Source organism: Arvicola amphibius, chromosome 3 (assembly GCF_903992535.2).
Source record: "Arvicola amphibius chromosome 3, mArvAmp1.2, whole genome shotgun sequence".
Classification (NCBI taxonomy): Eukaryota; Metazoa; Chordata; class Mammalia; order Rodentia; family Cricetidae; genus Arvicola; species Arvicola amphibius.
Genome location: NC_052049.1, coordinates 163813884 through 163830550, shown reverse-complemented (window position 1 = coordinate 163830550; position 16667 = coordinate 163813884). Strand labels below are relative to the sequence as shown.

The 16667-nt window shown below is 42.9% G+C and overlaps 1 protein-coding gene across 1 annotated transcript in view; it reads left to right on the top strand.

Moving 5' to 3' along the window:
• Nucleotides 1–16667, top strand: part of Clstn2 (calsyntenin 2) — a 348253-nt gene that overhangs the window by 306186 nt on the left and 25400 nt on the right. The window contains exon 8 of the mRNA XM_038322257.2: nucleotides 4721–4883. Coding sequence (XP_038178185.2) covers nucleotides 4721–4883 — 163 coding nt within the window. The remainder of the gene's footprint in view (nucleotides 1–4720; nucleotides 4884–16667) is intronic.

Here is a 16667-nt window from a genome sequence, read left to right as displayed (position 1 = left end):
TTTTGTATGCAGTCCCCTCACTCCTCCCCCTCCTCTCCCTGCCCCCCTCCCCATTGGATTGAAACTCAGGAAGGCAGAGAATCTATCTCATGAGCTCTGCTTGTCTCTCACAACCTCAATAGTGACGGGAATTGACACAGTGCTTGGCAGATCGGTGTGTCACATGCTGAAGAGCTGCGTTAAAAAACACCCAACTTAAAGGGGAAACTAAGTCAGAACTTCCAACATGGATGTGATATTTGAATCAGGCGGTCAGCAGCTGCGAAGAGAAACTGCCAGAGTCGTGCCCTCCCTTGGCGTGGGTCTCTGAATCTCTGGCCTCTTTTTTACTCACCACCTAGAGAGCATCCACGGCCACCTACCACAATCCCATCTTCTCAGGAGGTGGAGAAGGAGGTGGCTTTGTCTAGGTCAGGCCTTGGGCATCCACTCAGGGGCACCATGGGATGGGTGTCAAGCTAGTTAGGGTTGGCGGTGATTCACAAGCAGCTAAGAACTAAAGTTCGTCTCTCCCCCAAGGAAAGGTCACTTTGCCTACTTGCCTTGTCTTGGTTTGATGGAGGCGGGTCTTCTATCAATCTGTTGATTTCATTGGTTAATTAATAAAGAAAACTGCTTGGCCTAATAGGTTAGAAAATAGGTGGGTGGAATAGACAGAACAGGAAGAAGGAAGTGAGGTAGATGGCTCAGACAATTGCCCTGCCTCTACAGCCAGATGCGATGAGGCTCCAGCCCAAGATGGACGTATGCTAGAAACTAAACGGTAAGGCACCACTTCATGGTGCTACACAGATTATTAGATATGGGTTAATCAAGATGTGAGTAAGAGGCTGAAAATAATGGGCCAGGCAGTGTTTAAAAGAATACAGTTTCTATGTAATTATTTTGGGTAAAGCTAGCCAGTGGCTGAGAGCCGGGCAGGACGAGAAGCAGGCCTGCCCACAGCTCCTCACTACATTGGTTGACCTATGTAGCAAGACTTCTACTTTGCTACCTCCTGGCTTGATCATTTTTCAATTACAATTTGTCCCTGCCGCTCTAGCCACGGGTCAATGTGGGTCTCTTCCTGATCATAGATCCACATTTATGAAACTCCAATTAGGCATTTCCTTCACTGCTGACATAGCTCATCGGGACAGGTCTGTAGCCGTAAGCTAGGTATGAACCAGAAGACTGTTTGGATGCCCAATTAAGAGCTCATGCGTGCAGCTCTGCTCATCCCTCTGCTCCTCACATCTGTGGTAGCCTCTGTTTTGATTTGGGAACGCATGACCCGTACCTCTGTTGTGATTCATTACAGAAATGAGACAAGATGTGTTCCTCCATAAACTTCTGGGATCTTGCCTCCCTTTTTTTGTACTTAATGTGGCAACAATATAACACAGGAACCTTCTCACAATCTCTGGGTAAAAGAATAAAGAGTTATAATCTTAGCGGAAAAAAATCCCTGTATGTATCAAGAACCTTAAAATAACTATGATATTTGAGCTGTTTAATATCCTTCCAGGAATCTTTTCTAAGGATATGTTCAGAAATGCAGACAAATATTTATGCTCAAGAAATTGATTATAGCACCATTTGTAATCATTGTTATAAAATTAATCCGATGATGAGAGAATATATATATATATATATATATATATATATATATATATATATATATCATGGGATATCCATAGCCACATCACATGGCCACTTCCAGTGTTTTCAATGCCAGCATTAACTGATACCCGCAAAAACTTTCAAATCAACAGACCATGTGATCCAAATAGGGCTTTCATGGCTGTTGTTTCTTGGGATATTTATACAAACACTGTAAATAGAAATGTATGTCCCCTTCTCCAAGGTTGAAAATGTATTAAAGGCATATTCTTAAAGACTGCTTAGAGACTTGGATATGCTAATGAGGGTGGGAAAGCCTCTTCACCTCCACCATGAGACTTAGCTCAGGGCGCAGGCTCCCAGTATCATGAGAGGCATCGTGGAAACTGCCTATCAATGAAGCACAAGGCAACAAAACTATAGGAAAAGTCTCTAGGAAAAACTACCATCCTGGGAAGGGCTCTGATGCTCTTAGGATGTGAAATGGTTCTTACTTCTCCTAGAAATATTTTCTTATGGAAAGGCTGAATGTTGAGAAATCGAGCCAGGGGACCATTCCACTTCATCTTCAGCAGTCACAGGGTGTGATATGATTGTCTGTGGCACGTGGGATTGACCTGCATGTTCACAGAGAGGATGACGGCCATGAGGATAGTGATGGGACCCAGGACAGAGCTATCCCTGTTGGCTTACTTTCCACGGAAGAGGAAATGTGTGCAGGAATACTTCGCTGTCACCCTGGACCTAGCCAGAGCTTCCAGATACTTCTTGAAATACCTCCAGGATGTGAACATTTTCTCAGTCTCTTCTGCTGCCTGGCTACCCTTGACTCCAACTCCACGCACAGGCTGCATTGAGGTCCCTTGAGTTGGGAGCTTCATTCAGACATTCCCCTTCCAACAACCCTAAACTCAGAGTTCCTGCTGTGATCCCCCACTATAACTCGGAGTTACCCCCTCTAGTCACAGGCTCACCCCAATATCTCTGCATTCAGATATGGTCTCATCAATAAGGTGGGGAGGGTAAACTGAGTCTGGGACTCTCACTGAATTCAACAAGACATTGGAATGACCCTCGTGGACCCTTCCTGCTTGAACCTCTTACTAGAGTCCCTAAAATATTCATCAGGCTCTATCAGACTAATACGCTTCAAAAGAAGTAATTTTCTGAGATATGAGAAGGGACAATATAAAAAGAACATTAAGGAAAAAATTCTTATTCCAAAATGAAAGGGAAAAGATCATTTAGCATCCCTGTTGGTGTTATCTATTCATGAGAAACAGCACATTTAATCCAGTGCGGGATGGAGGGAGGGCTTTGATGCCCTCACCTTGGGGTCCCCTTCATGCAGAACTCATCAGCCTCTCCTGCCATCTGTGGCAGGGGTGATGGAGAGAAAATGATACAGATGAGAGACACTTCAGAGGATTCCACGGGTGCAGAGGAGACTGAACACAAAGGAGAGCCCAGGCTTGCACAGAGGGAGGGGACCACTATTCTCCAGTCTGGCTGCCTTTTCTGTCTCCTGCCTTCCTCCCCACATTTTTGTTATAAATCGTACAGTGTGAGTCTGGTCTCTTAGGTCAGAAAGTGTGACTCCTCCTGTATCAGTTACTTTTACATCACTGTAACCAAATGCCTAAGAGGAAGGGAGAGAACTACTTCTGCTCATTGTTTCGGAGATGTCAGTCCATCATAACAAAGAAGGAAGGGCAGAGCTGAGCCATCCTTGGTAGACAAGAAACACGAGAAATGTGCAGAGTGAGATACAGTCCCAAGGACACCTTCCTAGCTCTTTCTCCAACTAGGTCCCACATACCTAGTTTTCGCCACCTCCTAGTAATATAGCCATATAATGAATCCATTAAGGGATTAATTAATTCATTAGGTCAGAGCCATATGGAGGCAACCATCCCTGGAAAGGGCCTCACAGACACACCAGAGGTGTGGTTCACTGATTCTCTATGGGTTTCTCAGCACAGTGAGGATGGCAGTCGGAATCAACAGTGGCACCACCCTCTCCCCACATTCTACAAGTGCGCTGAGAAAGAACAGGACCCTGAGTGCGGCAGGCTGTGAAGACATAGTTAGGAGTCACTAGTCCTCAGTGCAGGTAAAGGTTCCATCTGTGGCCCTTCTCTGCTTCCCCGGGTGCCCCAAGGTGAAGGAAGGCAGAATCCTTCTAAGAAGTCTGTCTCCCTTGGAGTCTTTTCCTTGGGTTAAAAGGGCCAGGCTATACTAGGTTCTCTGATGAGCCCTAAGTAGTGGGATTAAGGGCTCTGATTCCCCGGGGTTCCTGCTTCTTCCTCCTTCTCTAACTGAATTCGAACCACTCTGCTGTTCTCTTCTGTCCCTGTCCTTTCTTCCCTCCTCGTTTATCTCCATCTCTTGCTTTACGTTCATGGCAGCACTAGTCTCTGTACAGTTCCATCTATCCCAGAACTTAGAAAAATGCATTCACCTGCACCTTGTCCATTGAAGACACTCCTACCTGTCCATAAAAAGGGTGGTGATTATGTGAACAAGATGTTCTTTCTGCCCATTGTCAAATGCAGTCTGTCTGCCCTCTGTGCCTAAAGGTTCTGCATCCATGAATCCATCCAACTGAGGATTGGCTCCCATATTGAATATAAGTAGGCTTTCCCTTTTCTTCTTGTTAGTCCCTAATCAATACAGCTGAGCAATCATTTAAAGAATTTACTCACATTGGGAATTTTAAGTAATCTGGAGTTTATTTAACATACGTAGGAGGATATGCATATGTTACCTGCAAATGCAACATCATTTTATACAAAAAAAAACTTTAACATCTGCAGATTTTAAAGTCAGATTGGTTCCTGGAGCTGATTATGTGAACTCTAAAGGGTGGCTGTACTTAGCCAATGACTGGGTCCATTTGTAATTCTTCTTTTCAAATTTTGTGTTTGATAAAGAGCTTGATAACCTCAATGTGTGATATATGTCAAAATTATGTTCTTTAAGTCTTTGAGGTAATAATTTCTGACCCCAAAACATCTTCCTCTATTTTCAGAATGAGATTTTAAAAGGCTGTTTGATGTCACGTTGTAGATCCAATTTTAAGTGTTACTTCTCTGTGTGTGTTCTTTCTCCCCATTAGATTTGTGACAAAGAGTGGCATTACTATGTCATCAATGTGGAGTTTCCTGTGGTCACCCTATACATGGATGGAGCAACATATGAACCATACCTGGTGACCAATGACTGGCCCATTCATCCCTCTCATATAGCCATGCAACTTACTGTCGGCGCCTGTTGGCAAGGTAACCCTAAGTGGAGCCCTCTTTCAACTCTGTGTGCTGTCCATGGGAGATATTGTTAGAGAAAAAAAGAAAAGAAAACATGAAAGCTTGCCGGAATAAAAGTTGCTAGTTCTTTACTAACAAAACAGTACTTAGAAAAGTAAGCATTAATCCAGACACCATCTCTAAGTAACAATGGAACAGCAGGCTTGAGAATGGATTTTTATTTTAGCTCAACCAAGACAAGTTCATGGAAGCCTCTGAGTTACCGAGGCTATTTATTATTCTGGGATATTAACTGGTTCTACACAGTGGCTGCATATATGAAGGGTTGAATGTAGAATCTCTGGTCGAAATTGTCAATTGTCTCAAGGTTGCTTAGAAACCAAGGATCTCATTGTCACTTAAGAGTCCAAACCCCTGGCATCTACAAACCCAGGGCTATGAGAAGCAAATTATCCACAAGCCATGCAGTCATAGGGGCCATTCTTGAGGTATGCTCAGCCCTCGATACTGACCCTAGCCTCGGCCCTGTCCCTCACCTGTTAGGACAGAGGCCCTTAGCCAATGCCGCTCATGAAGAGGTCTATTTCTTCTAGTCTGTTTCTGTTTCCTTGAGTACTGGGGATTCTTTGAAGTCCACTGAGGGCAACTAAAGGGGAAGGAGGATGCTCCCAAGTAGGCAGATAGCACTCTGAGGTAAGACCCAACCTTGTGTTGATTGAATCTGTGAACGACTCTAAGATTATAATTAACCAGTCACCACTTAGTGGTGAGGGGAGAGGTGCTCTTAATGTAATCATCCCACAGTAGTTTCAAGAAATTGGTTCCCACATCTCACATGGACACCAAAGCCCAGTTAAGATGACATTGTTCCTACATATAACCCCACACAATAGGCGATGTTTTTTTTATCAACTCACCAATAAATAACATAAGACTTATTATTAATTATAAATGTTTGGCTGATAGCTTAGGCATATTATTAGCTAGCATTTACATCTTAAATTAACCCATATTTCTTGTCAATATTCTACCACATGGCACTACCTTTTATCAGCATGGCAAGTTCATCTTGCTTTTTCTCTCCACATCCTGGAGACTCCACCCTTCTTCATCCCCGTGCTCTCTTTTTACCTCTCTGTGAGTCTCACTGACCTCTTCCTGCCTAGATATTGGCCATTAGCTCCTTTACTAAACCAATGACAGCAACGCATCTTCACAGTGTACAAAGGACTATTTCATAACACCACACAAACCCCTGTATACTTTATATTTTCTTGACTATTTATATCTCATAATGCAAGATAAATACTCTACAAATAGTAGTTATACCACATTGTTTAGTGTGGTATAACTAAACCACATTTTAAATGTCTGTAAATATGAAGTGCAGATACAAGTTTTAAAGACATATTTTTGAGCCGCCTGAAGAACCATATAACAATTTGTTCTCTGTGGATCAGTGGACACAGGAGTGACTTAGGGGAGACACAGGTCTCTGTGGGCTGGATAAAGAGTGGTTTCGGAGCAGCTTCATGGGACAAATATGGAAAGAGGGGTATATAGTATACACTCTGAGCTTTGGGAAGCAAAAGCTGGGGAGTAGACACAGGTCAGTGAGAAATAAAAATAGGTATTCCTGAACTGAGGCTACCCATATCGCATGTGATCACCCAAGGGTGACAAGCCTTGTTTAACATTTTTACAGGACTTGTGGATGAGAGTCCTTTCATTATTGTGGGCTCCCCAAGGTGACCAGGAAAAGAAGACTGTACCTTATGGCAAGGATCCATGAAACTAACAGATAGAGCAAGGCACTAACGTAGAGGTTGAACAGAAATTATTAATCATTGGACACAGCTGTGCCGAAGTGGGGGCCTTGGTGTGGCTCAGAGCCCCAGCCAGATACCAACATGGGTATTACTGAACATAGCCTGGAGAGAACCTGTAAGAGAAGACACACCTAGGTACATCCTTCTCCAAACTTCACCATGATTTCTTTCTGGTTGCCCTCAGAGATCACTTCTGGGTTCTTGTCACCCCAAGTCAGTTACAGCTACTGCTCCCCCAGTTATATGCTTGCCACCAGAGGTGGGAAAACAATTCCACCAAGTGAAAAGTGATTTTGTAAATAATTAAGACCATTTTTGAACCAGGTAGAATAGGCTGGTGCCCTGCAGTGACAAGCATGCGCCAAGTCTCAGTTAATGAATACTTGTGTCTTGGTATTCTTTACCAGTTGCTTCCCTGCTTTATCATCAGTGTGGGACCCAAGCAAGGACAGCAGCCACCTTGCTAAGTACAAAGAAAGAAAGCATGGCTAAGTGTGTACAAGCTCCAAGAGCTTCTGCCTATCAGGGATACCAGTCACTTTAGTCCTCAAAGTGCCCAGAGCAATCCATCTGACCAGAGCTAAGAGAGCAGGGAGGTGATGTTGTGGTGTGTCCGGAAGGAAAACTGAGAGTATTGTATGAATAGTATATATAAATACCACAGTCTATCCACCTTGTCAACTAACATTTGTTTGGCTTTCTCAGTTAATATAATAATTAATTAATACATATTAGTCAGTATGTATTAATACATATATATGTACTTACATGTTGATATATATTAATAGGACAAATAATCTGACATCACCACAACCACTATGCACTCTCCAAGTACACAAATGCACACACACACACACACACACACACACACACCATACAGCACTTCCACTGGGAAGGAGGTATTAGAAACATTCTAGCGGCCTTGCGCCATTGCAGTTATGAAAGACCCTCTTGGCAGATGTGAGTGAGGGTGGAGAATATTCTTTGTGTCCTCTTTAAGGCTATGCTTGGAGTTGTTCCCTTCACAGACAACATCTGAAGAGGGTGCTATAAGTCTGTAAGTGCCAGCTCAAAAGGACATATGATTATAGTTTATTTGAAAGTCACTTCACCCAGGTATCTGTTTATAATATAGTAGGAAGAATGAATGCTAAGTTATTGCCCTGGTTTCAACATGTTGCCATGATAAACTCCAAAAACAGCATAAAAGAGGAAGGAGTTTACTTCATCCTACACTTTGATACCTCACCCTTGAGAGAAGTCAGGGCAGGATCTCCAGGAAAGAAGCTGGAGTTAATAAACATGGACGTATGCTGCCTAGGGATGGCGCCTCCCACAGGGGCCTAAACCCGCCCACATCAGTCATCAAGAGAAACACCCACAGACACGGCCACAGGCCAGTCTGATCTGGGCAATTCCTCAGGTGAAGTTTTCTCTTTCTAGGTAATTGTTTTGTGTCAAGTTGACAATAAAAACCGACCAGGACATTTTTCATTTTGGTTCTTTTTCCAGGCATGTTCTAGGATGCTCTTCCTTGGGTGGATGAGGTCTTGAGCCTTTCTCTGTCTACTCTGCTGAGTGGCAGTTCCTAATATCAGTTCCTGGTGGGCACTGCAGGAGCTGATAGGTGCTGATGCAGGTGCTGCAAACTCTCTTACTTCCTGTAACCCTATCGTTGCAAAACACGAAAGCCTGTTCTCCTCTCGCTAACTAGCTGTGTGTTTCCTTAATCCTCCAAGAAGCAACAAAAAGAGAAAAGAATTGGAGTTACATCCCAGCCTTACCCCCTGCTGGCTCCAGGGTCCCAACACCACTGTGCCCCACAGGACCCTTCTCTAGGAGCTATCTGCTTTCATCTTTTATAGTTTCCACATGAGAGAAGATATGATAGTTGTCTGTATCTGCCCGATTTTTCTTACCATGATCTCCAGTTGTATCCATTTTCCTGCAAATAGCATGATTTGATTCATCATTGACCTAAATAATACTCATGTATCCATGTATGTGTGTGCACATGTATATGTGTGTGTACACATATGTGTGTTTTCCTTATACAATTTATCTGTTAATGGGTACCTAGGTAAATTCCACATCTTAATTATTGTAAGTAGTGCAAAAACAAACGCGTATTTGTGGATGTGTGTATTGACTTAAGCTTCTCCAGATACATATGTGCCAGAGTAGTATGGCTGAATCATAAAATTTAATTTGCTTTTCCCTGAAGGCTAAAGCTATTTGAGCAATTTTCATATATTTTATTAGCCATTTGTGGTATTTCTTTTGAGTAGTATCTCTTCAGATCATTTGACAATTTTGGATGAAACTACTTGTTCTTTTGAGTTCTTTATATGTTCTGGATATTGATCCCCTGTCAAATGGATAGTTAGCAAAGATTTTCTTTTGTGTGGGTTGTCTCTTCATTTTTTTTCCTTCTGCTGTATAGAAGCTTTCTAATTTGATGTAATCTCATTTCATTCTCTGTGCCAATATTTCTGGTATGTTTTCTTCTAGAGTTTCAGAGTTTTAAGCTTCTAATTCATTTGGGTTGATTTTTTAAATAGAGAATGAAGAATAATGGGAGTTTAGGTTTCACTCCCTGTATGAAGGAGTCTTGTTTCCCCAGCGCTGTTCGTTGAGCAGTCTGTTCTCTCTCATTCTATACTCTTGCCACTTTATTGGGAATCCGCTGGCTATAGGTGGCTGGATTTATTTCTAGGTCCTCTGTCCTGTTCCCTTGGTCCCCGTGTCTTGTTTCATACCAGCTCCATGCCTCTGATAGGATTTGAACCAAGCACTGTGATGATGCCAGCATCTCCTGTGCTCTCTTTGCTCCTGAGCTTCTAAGCTCTAGTTTATCAAATAAGAGTAAAGCCTGCCTCGCAAGGTTCCATGAGGGATGATGTGTGTGCTTGGCATGTTTCATGTGAATGAATGTGTCACTTTAGAGATCTTCTGTCCTGCCTCCACTTTTCTTTGTCTCGTTCATCCAAATCCGACACAACAGAAAATCTACAAGCGCTAGGCCTATGCTAACACCTGTAGCCCCAGCTCTCCTCAGCTGCCCTGCTTTGACTCACTTTCCTCACCTCCCCTAAGGCTAGCCCTTACCCACAGACTCTGCGTTCCCAAGATCCATGCGTTAGCCAGAAAGGAAGCTGTAGAGCAGTATCAGAAGGAAAACTATGGAAACATGGCTAGAAATTCAGTCAGGGATGTAATCAAGCTGTTTGTGAGTTCAGGGAGAAAAATTGGGTACTTTCCCAAGAGGAATGACTCCTGTGATTCCCCCCAAAATCTTAATCTTTAAAATATAGAATGAGTAAGACCTCATAAAGAAGGGAAGGGAGGTGACATCAGGGGGTATGAGCCTACTCAGATCTCCCTAGCACTGCAAGGTACATGACCCAGGAGGCATCGGGGAGGAGGTAGAGGAAAGGAGTTGAAACTGATGTCTCAGGATACCATGCTGCCTGCCTGGTTAAAGAATTTGGATTCCTATAAATCCCTGCATTCTTCTGGGAGCCATGTTTCTGTCTGCATATGACATATCAAAGGATCTTCCAATGAGATGCAGCCCTGTGAGATTGATGGCCTGCGGAGCAGCCCTCATCTCCACATTGCTCAGCCTTACTGTCTGCTTACACACATAGTGCCAAGCCCTGTGTGTGCCCCTCTAATTGCCTTGGACTTGCAAGCGTGGGGAGCTTTTCCGGTGCTTCTGAGGATTACTAGGGAACTGGTTCTCATTTGTGAAATTTCCGGTTGGGATCGGACAAAGTGACTAGAAAATGATTCGATGGATGTTGCGTGTTGGGTTCCTCCTGGGAGCTGGCTCCAGCTCCGTTGCTGGGCTGTGTTCTGCAGACCCAATTAGCCTACTGTGTCCTGTTGGTGAATTTAAAAGGCATGCAATCAGCAGAACTTCATTTTCATTGGTATTTTTCCAGTAATTAAAAAAATGAGACTTCATTTACACTTAAGAAATGTTGCCAGTGAGGCCTAGTGCATGCAGCCTCATAAAATCGCGAGGAAAGTCTTTGAATCCTTCATTTGCATTAACGAGTTCCGAAGAGCACGGCATTGGCTCTGGCAAGGGCCTCCTGGCTATGTCACCTCTTGACACATAGCATCACAATGGTAAAAGAATACGCAAGCAGAAAAGATGCCATGCTAAAACTCCAATCCAAAGCTCTGGAAGAGGCCATTCTTGTGATTTACCCACCAGGTCTCAGTCTTCAAATGTCCAAGTGCCTTTCAACATTGTCACTCTGGGAACCAAACTAGGAATCTGTGAACCTAGGAATGACAAATTCAAACGATAGCAGGACACAGCAAGGTAGATCATTTAAATATTAGGTGAATCCCTTTTCTTTAGGTTTTCACCTGTAAGAACAAAACTGAGTAAACTGAGTTCAATTCCAAATACTATGAAAAATCAGATAGCCACGTCCACTTAGCTCCTGGACATCTACATTGGACCTAACTGTCTAGGTCCTGTAGGCTACCTGTGCAAGGAGGTAGACCAGATAGCTGCCAACTCATGACAGTGTTTTACAGAATCTTGAGGTTTCTAGAAGATGCCATAGAAGGCAGCAGTCCCAGCCACCTATCCTGCGGTAGACTAGAGTGTCTCTGAGTTCCCTCTGTGTGTTGGACACCTGAGCAGGGATTCTTTTAGTGAGGTGGCTATACATGTGAGGAGCTTTAGAGGCACACTCAGGCAAACCAGGCTGCTCCTTGTCTCATCTCCATTTTCCTTGATGTATTTCAACACAGTGCTCCATACCTGTTCACTCTTCCTGGTGCTAACTGACCCCTGTCTCTGCAGTTTAGAGAATGCTGGTCTTTCTAGAACATACAGGCCCTCTCCCCATTCCTAATGATACTACAAATCTGGGATTCTTCCATTCCATCCTGGGACCTATTTTTGCTCGGTCTTATCCCTGACTTAACTATGACAACAGGAGATAGAGAAAAAATTTCCAAAAAATAGAGGTTTAATAGGGCAGATACAAAATATTCATTGGAGTTTTAAAGTGAAGACGAAGGGGAAAAAAAGGCTCAAGGGGATCAAAAGACAGACATAGCCCAAGGGTTGTAATCGGTGGCACATGAGCCTCATGCAGTGCAACTGGAGCCACATGTGGCCCTGAGATTTGCTGTGCATTTTCAGGTCATTTTTTTTCCTTCTTCCAAGCTCTAACATTGGTGCAGAGACTTGGGCTACATTCTTCCACTTAATGAGCTTGGTCTAATTTAGTACAAATTTCTTTTAATAAAGTCCGTGTTCAAGTTATTCTCCATCCCTTGGGTTTCTGCTTCTGAAGAAAAGGAAGGCACACACCAGCATAGAGTGCTCTCTATCCAGACAGCACACTCCCCAAGGAGTCTGTATGAAACTTCCTTCTCACGGGATGCCCCTTCTAAAGGGAGACCAAGGTCCAATTTAGGAAACAACACAAACTACCCCTGGTCCTAGGCCACATACTTGCTTTGCATACATGCTCTAGGCACTGTGCTGAGCACCTTAGGTGGGGTTCCCTATGGACATCTCAACAGCACGTGACAAGAGCATAATCTAGACCCCACTCTGTACCATGCCAGGGGCATAGAACCTGGATCTGAATGTAGATAAATACCACCAGTACGAGATCACCACAGCCAAAGAGCACTAAAGGCTGCTGGAATCTGAGGCAAATCCATTGCCTTAACATTATCTCAGAGTTCTAACAACTCCAGCCAGGACCTCAAGATAATAGCTTCAGCCCCACCAGCATCAGGCTGCAGCAGGAAAAGGCTAGCCCTGGAGTTTGGAGTGAGTAGAGGGGAACTCTAGACCTCACTGCCACCGTTCATCAACTCCAGGTCTTTAAAGACAGTTCTGCCACTCAGACTCTCAATTTCTTTGTCTGGGGAATGAAATCAATATTCTGGATGATGCATGAGTGACCTTCTGACTCCATAAATTTAGATCTTCAATTTCAGGGATCTGACTTTTGGGGTCATCCCTAAGTCTTATGTTTTGTTCTCTACAGTATCATATAAATATTTGCTATGAAAGCAAGAGAAATGGTATACTTTTTTTTAAGAAAAAGAGGGTTAAGAAAGCTTGATGAAAATGTGTCACGGCCAGCTACGATGACAGATCATTTTTCTTTGCAAGTCACCTGCAACTTATAGCTACGTGAACCCCCTTTGAGGTTATATGCATGTAGCTTTAAAGCTACAGCCTGTGAGGGTCTATTACACACTTCACTTCGTCTTTGCATTCCGGGGGTATCTCCATCACCAAAATGAGGGGAAAAGAGAAAGCAAGATTTCAGACAGTCTGCCCATTTACATTGCTCAAAATTGATAGTTGACCATCCGTGAAATTGCGTTCATTGAGGGGCATCCCCATCCACAAGCCTTGCAAAGAGCAAGCAAAAGAAAGCACAGCCTCCACTCTTTCCCATGTATTTCTTAGACTAACTAGCAGGAGGAACGATAGCAGGAAAGACAGTAACTTTCTGAACACCTTTATATAATATAGAAACTTGGTGCATTCATGTTACAGAGGTCTCTTGCTTTAAATTTCTCTTAGAGCTGCATTTATCATGAGCAGACCCCACCTCTCAGAAGACAGACAGGCAGTGGGTGATGGATATGCAGCTTTTCATTTACATTAAATGCTCTGCCTCAGAATAGGAACGCTGCATCAGATTATGCATGCAAAATAACAGTGTCCTTTAGTATGGGTTGGTGCTTGGTTCCCAGTTGCCAGGCAGGTGCAAAAACATCAGAGATACTCAAGCTCCTTATATAAAGTGGTAGAGTATTTGCATAAACATAACAAATACCTTCCCATATTCTTCACAGTGTCTACAGATTATTTATAAGCCCTAACATGGTAGAAATTCTCTGTAATGGTTCTTATTACTTAGAGACGAATGCCAAGGAAAGGACGTATCTGTGTTTAGTATATTTAGATGTTTTCAGTCTGTGGTTGGTTAAATCAGTGGATGGGAAACCACTGAGAGGCCAGCTGTTTGCCTGGTTTTTAAAGCAACCAGGATTCCCAGTCCTCTTCATCCCAGCTGTTGCGAATTGCCGCCGAAGTCAGTGTCCACAAAAGCTACAAAACTGGGTATCCACTGCCAGCACCGCATCGGTCCCAACATGTCCCCTGCCAGTAAGCCCACTTTCAACTTTTTCAGCCACATCTGATTAGACGATGTGCAGGAAGAAGGTTGGATCAAGTCTGAATCCTAATGTTCCTTGTTCCTGGCCATGCGACCTTGGGAAAGGTATCAAAACCTGTGCGTTTATTTTGTTAAAAGAGTTGTCCTTGTGTCAGAGCAGACTAGCAATTCACAAAGATGAAATGGTTTCTTCCACACCATCTTCGTTTCATTTCAAGCTTCATTCCATGTGAGGGAGAGAGGTTTAACCTCCTCAAATTTGGCATTTTTCCATTTCCTTGGGTAAGGGTGGGTTGATCAGGGAGGTGAGTATGCAGACTTATAGGGTAATATGGGTCCAGTCACCTTTCCATGTGGTTATTCATTGAAATGATGCTCATCTACCTCTTGGTCCTCAGTCACTAATGACAGCTGTCTGGCACTTCCTTTCCTTCCATGGGCTACATCAATACGTGTGGTGTTTTTCATGTTCTCTGTGAGGTCCATCTATGTACAGTCTGCTTAGTACCACACAGATATCACACATTCTGCCAGGGGCTCAGTCCTGGGAGCAGCTGTAGGTGATTTCATCCTGTGATTTATCCTCTCCACTTCCTCAGCCTCCCTCGTCTGGTAGAAGCCAGATTCTCTTCCTCTATACCTCCTGAAGGTAGACTCTCTGTCAGGTCTTCTTTGTCCTTTGGAAGGTTTATGCTTCTGAAGCCCACGCTTGGACCTCTTCTGTGCCCATACCTGTGTCAAGGCTAGACGTGTGCATAAATGGAAGTGAGATGAGAGAAATATCCAATAAAAATATAAAGCACAGGGCTTCATATCTCCAAGATACCCTGATCTTTAAGGATTAATGAAATAGTATGTGAAAGAACTTGATTCATTTCAAGGACCTCTTGGCAGCTATTTTTTTCCTCTGACCTAGTAAACAGGTTGTTTACTAGGCTTGAAATTGATCATGTGCTGCCTTAGAAACCTCAGATTATCTTAGCACATCTAATTCTTATATTTTAATTTACCTTAGTCACTCTCTCTACTCAATATAAACTCCTGAAGACCCTATTCCACAGCCTACAATTACAGGAACCTAATATAAAACCTAATATAAAACAGAAAATGTTTTTTGAAATGTTGATCTAGTCTAAGGATTCCAAAATGATGTCTGGAAACCAAGTTTTGATATTTTGTTCTTTTAAAATGATTCATGACCAAGTTTATTTTCAATTTTGACAGAGGAGCTGTGTGTCCCATGTAGACACCTTCAATATTAAAAAGAAAAAAAATTTCAGTGTATCTATTAGTTTTGATATCTTATATCACATCTAATACCGGGTAAAATGTACTTCAAATTTTATGTGTGTCTCCCATTCCAAAATGCTAACTAGATCTCACTCCTAGAGACTTCTGATTCATAAACAGAGTACAACACAGACCTTGGATTCCTAAGTTGAAATACAGAACATGGTACCTTGGCATCCAAACCTGTCATAGACATTGACCTTTGAGATAGAGCCTTTGAGTGAGATGATGAGGTGGGATAGATGATAGATAGATGGTGTACTCAGATTTTAGGGATATACACTTTACAACTTCAAGCCTAAGTTTTATTGTATGTGAGTGCCTATATAATGAATGCCTGTCTCCCAGGGCAGTTATGAAGATTCAAGGAGATGATGTATGTTGAGATTGCACATGGTGTTGGATACACAGGTCACACCTAGTCAGTGATACTTATTGACTCTACTGACCAAGTTAGAGACAAGGCAGGAAATAGATGGCCGTTCGGATAGCATCTCCATCATTTATGCTCAAGCCTTCACCCTCTTTTCTGTAGGTCAAAAAAAATCAATTCACAAGATTATAAGTCAGACATTTTATTGCTATGACAAATACTAAAAATAAATAAACAAACAAACAAACAAATAAATAAATAAATAAATAAATGTGAAAATATAATCCTTATGTGCCAAAGTATTTATCTTGGCTCATGACTCCAGAGCCTTCAGCCCTGACCTGCCTGCCCCATTGTTTCTGGGCCATGGTAAGAGAGAGCATCCTGGCAGGAGGGTGAGGAGGAGCAGAGCTGTTTCTAAGACATCCAGACAGAGTGACCTGCATCTTCCAAAGAGACCTCACCCTGTATACTTCTGTGGCCTCCCCACAGTCTATTCATATTTTGGATACTTCAGTGAAGGAAGCCAATGATTTGGTCAGAGCCCTCCCTCATCATCCAACAACTTTCTAAAACCCCAACCTCTAAACATGAAGGACGCACTCTCCAATATGGGAGCCTTTTGGTGGGGCCACTTCACATCCAAGCCATAACACTAGCACATGAACATGCAAATTCTTATGGAGGAGCATCAAGGACAGAAAACCTCAAACTGTCCTCCCATAGTCAGGTCCTTTGCAAGCCATTCACCAAAGTCACATCTATTTGGAACGCCCTGGGAACCAAGCACTAAGAATGACTTGTTTTACTTTCAAAGCAAAGAATCCTCATGAATCAAGGAAACAACCTATGAGACAAAATGGTTTAACGCATAAAGACAAATGGTTCCTATAGCAGAGAACATCCCAAAACACAGTGATGGGAAAGCCCACTGGACTCCTCCTTGGTCCCATGTGACTCTTCTCACTCTGCCCTACCTTTTGCATGGCCCTGTTCACTCCTAGGCTAATGACTAGATGGCTTATGCAGCTGTGGGTTTATTATGTGAAGACAACAAGAGCTAATTGAAAACCTTCTGAGAGCAAAATAGAAGTTATTTTGTGTAAGCTACCAGTCATCTTCTCCA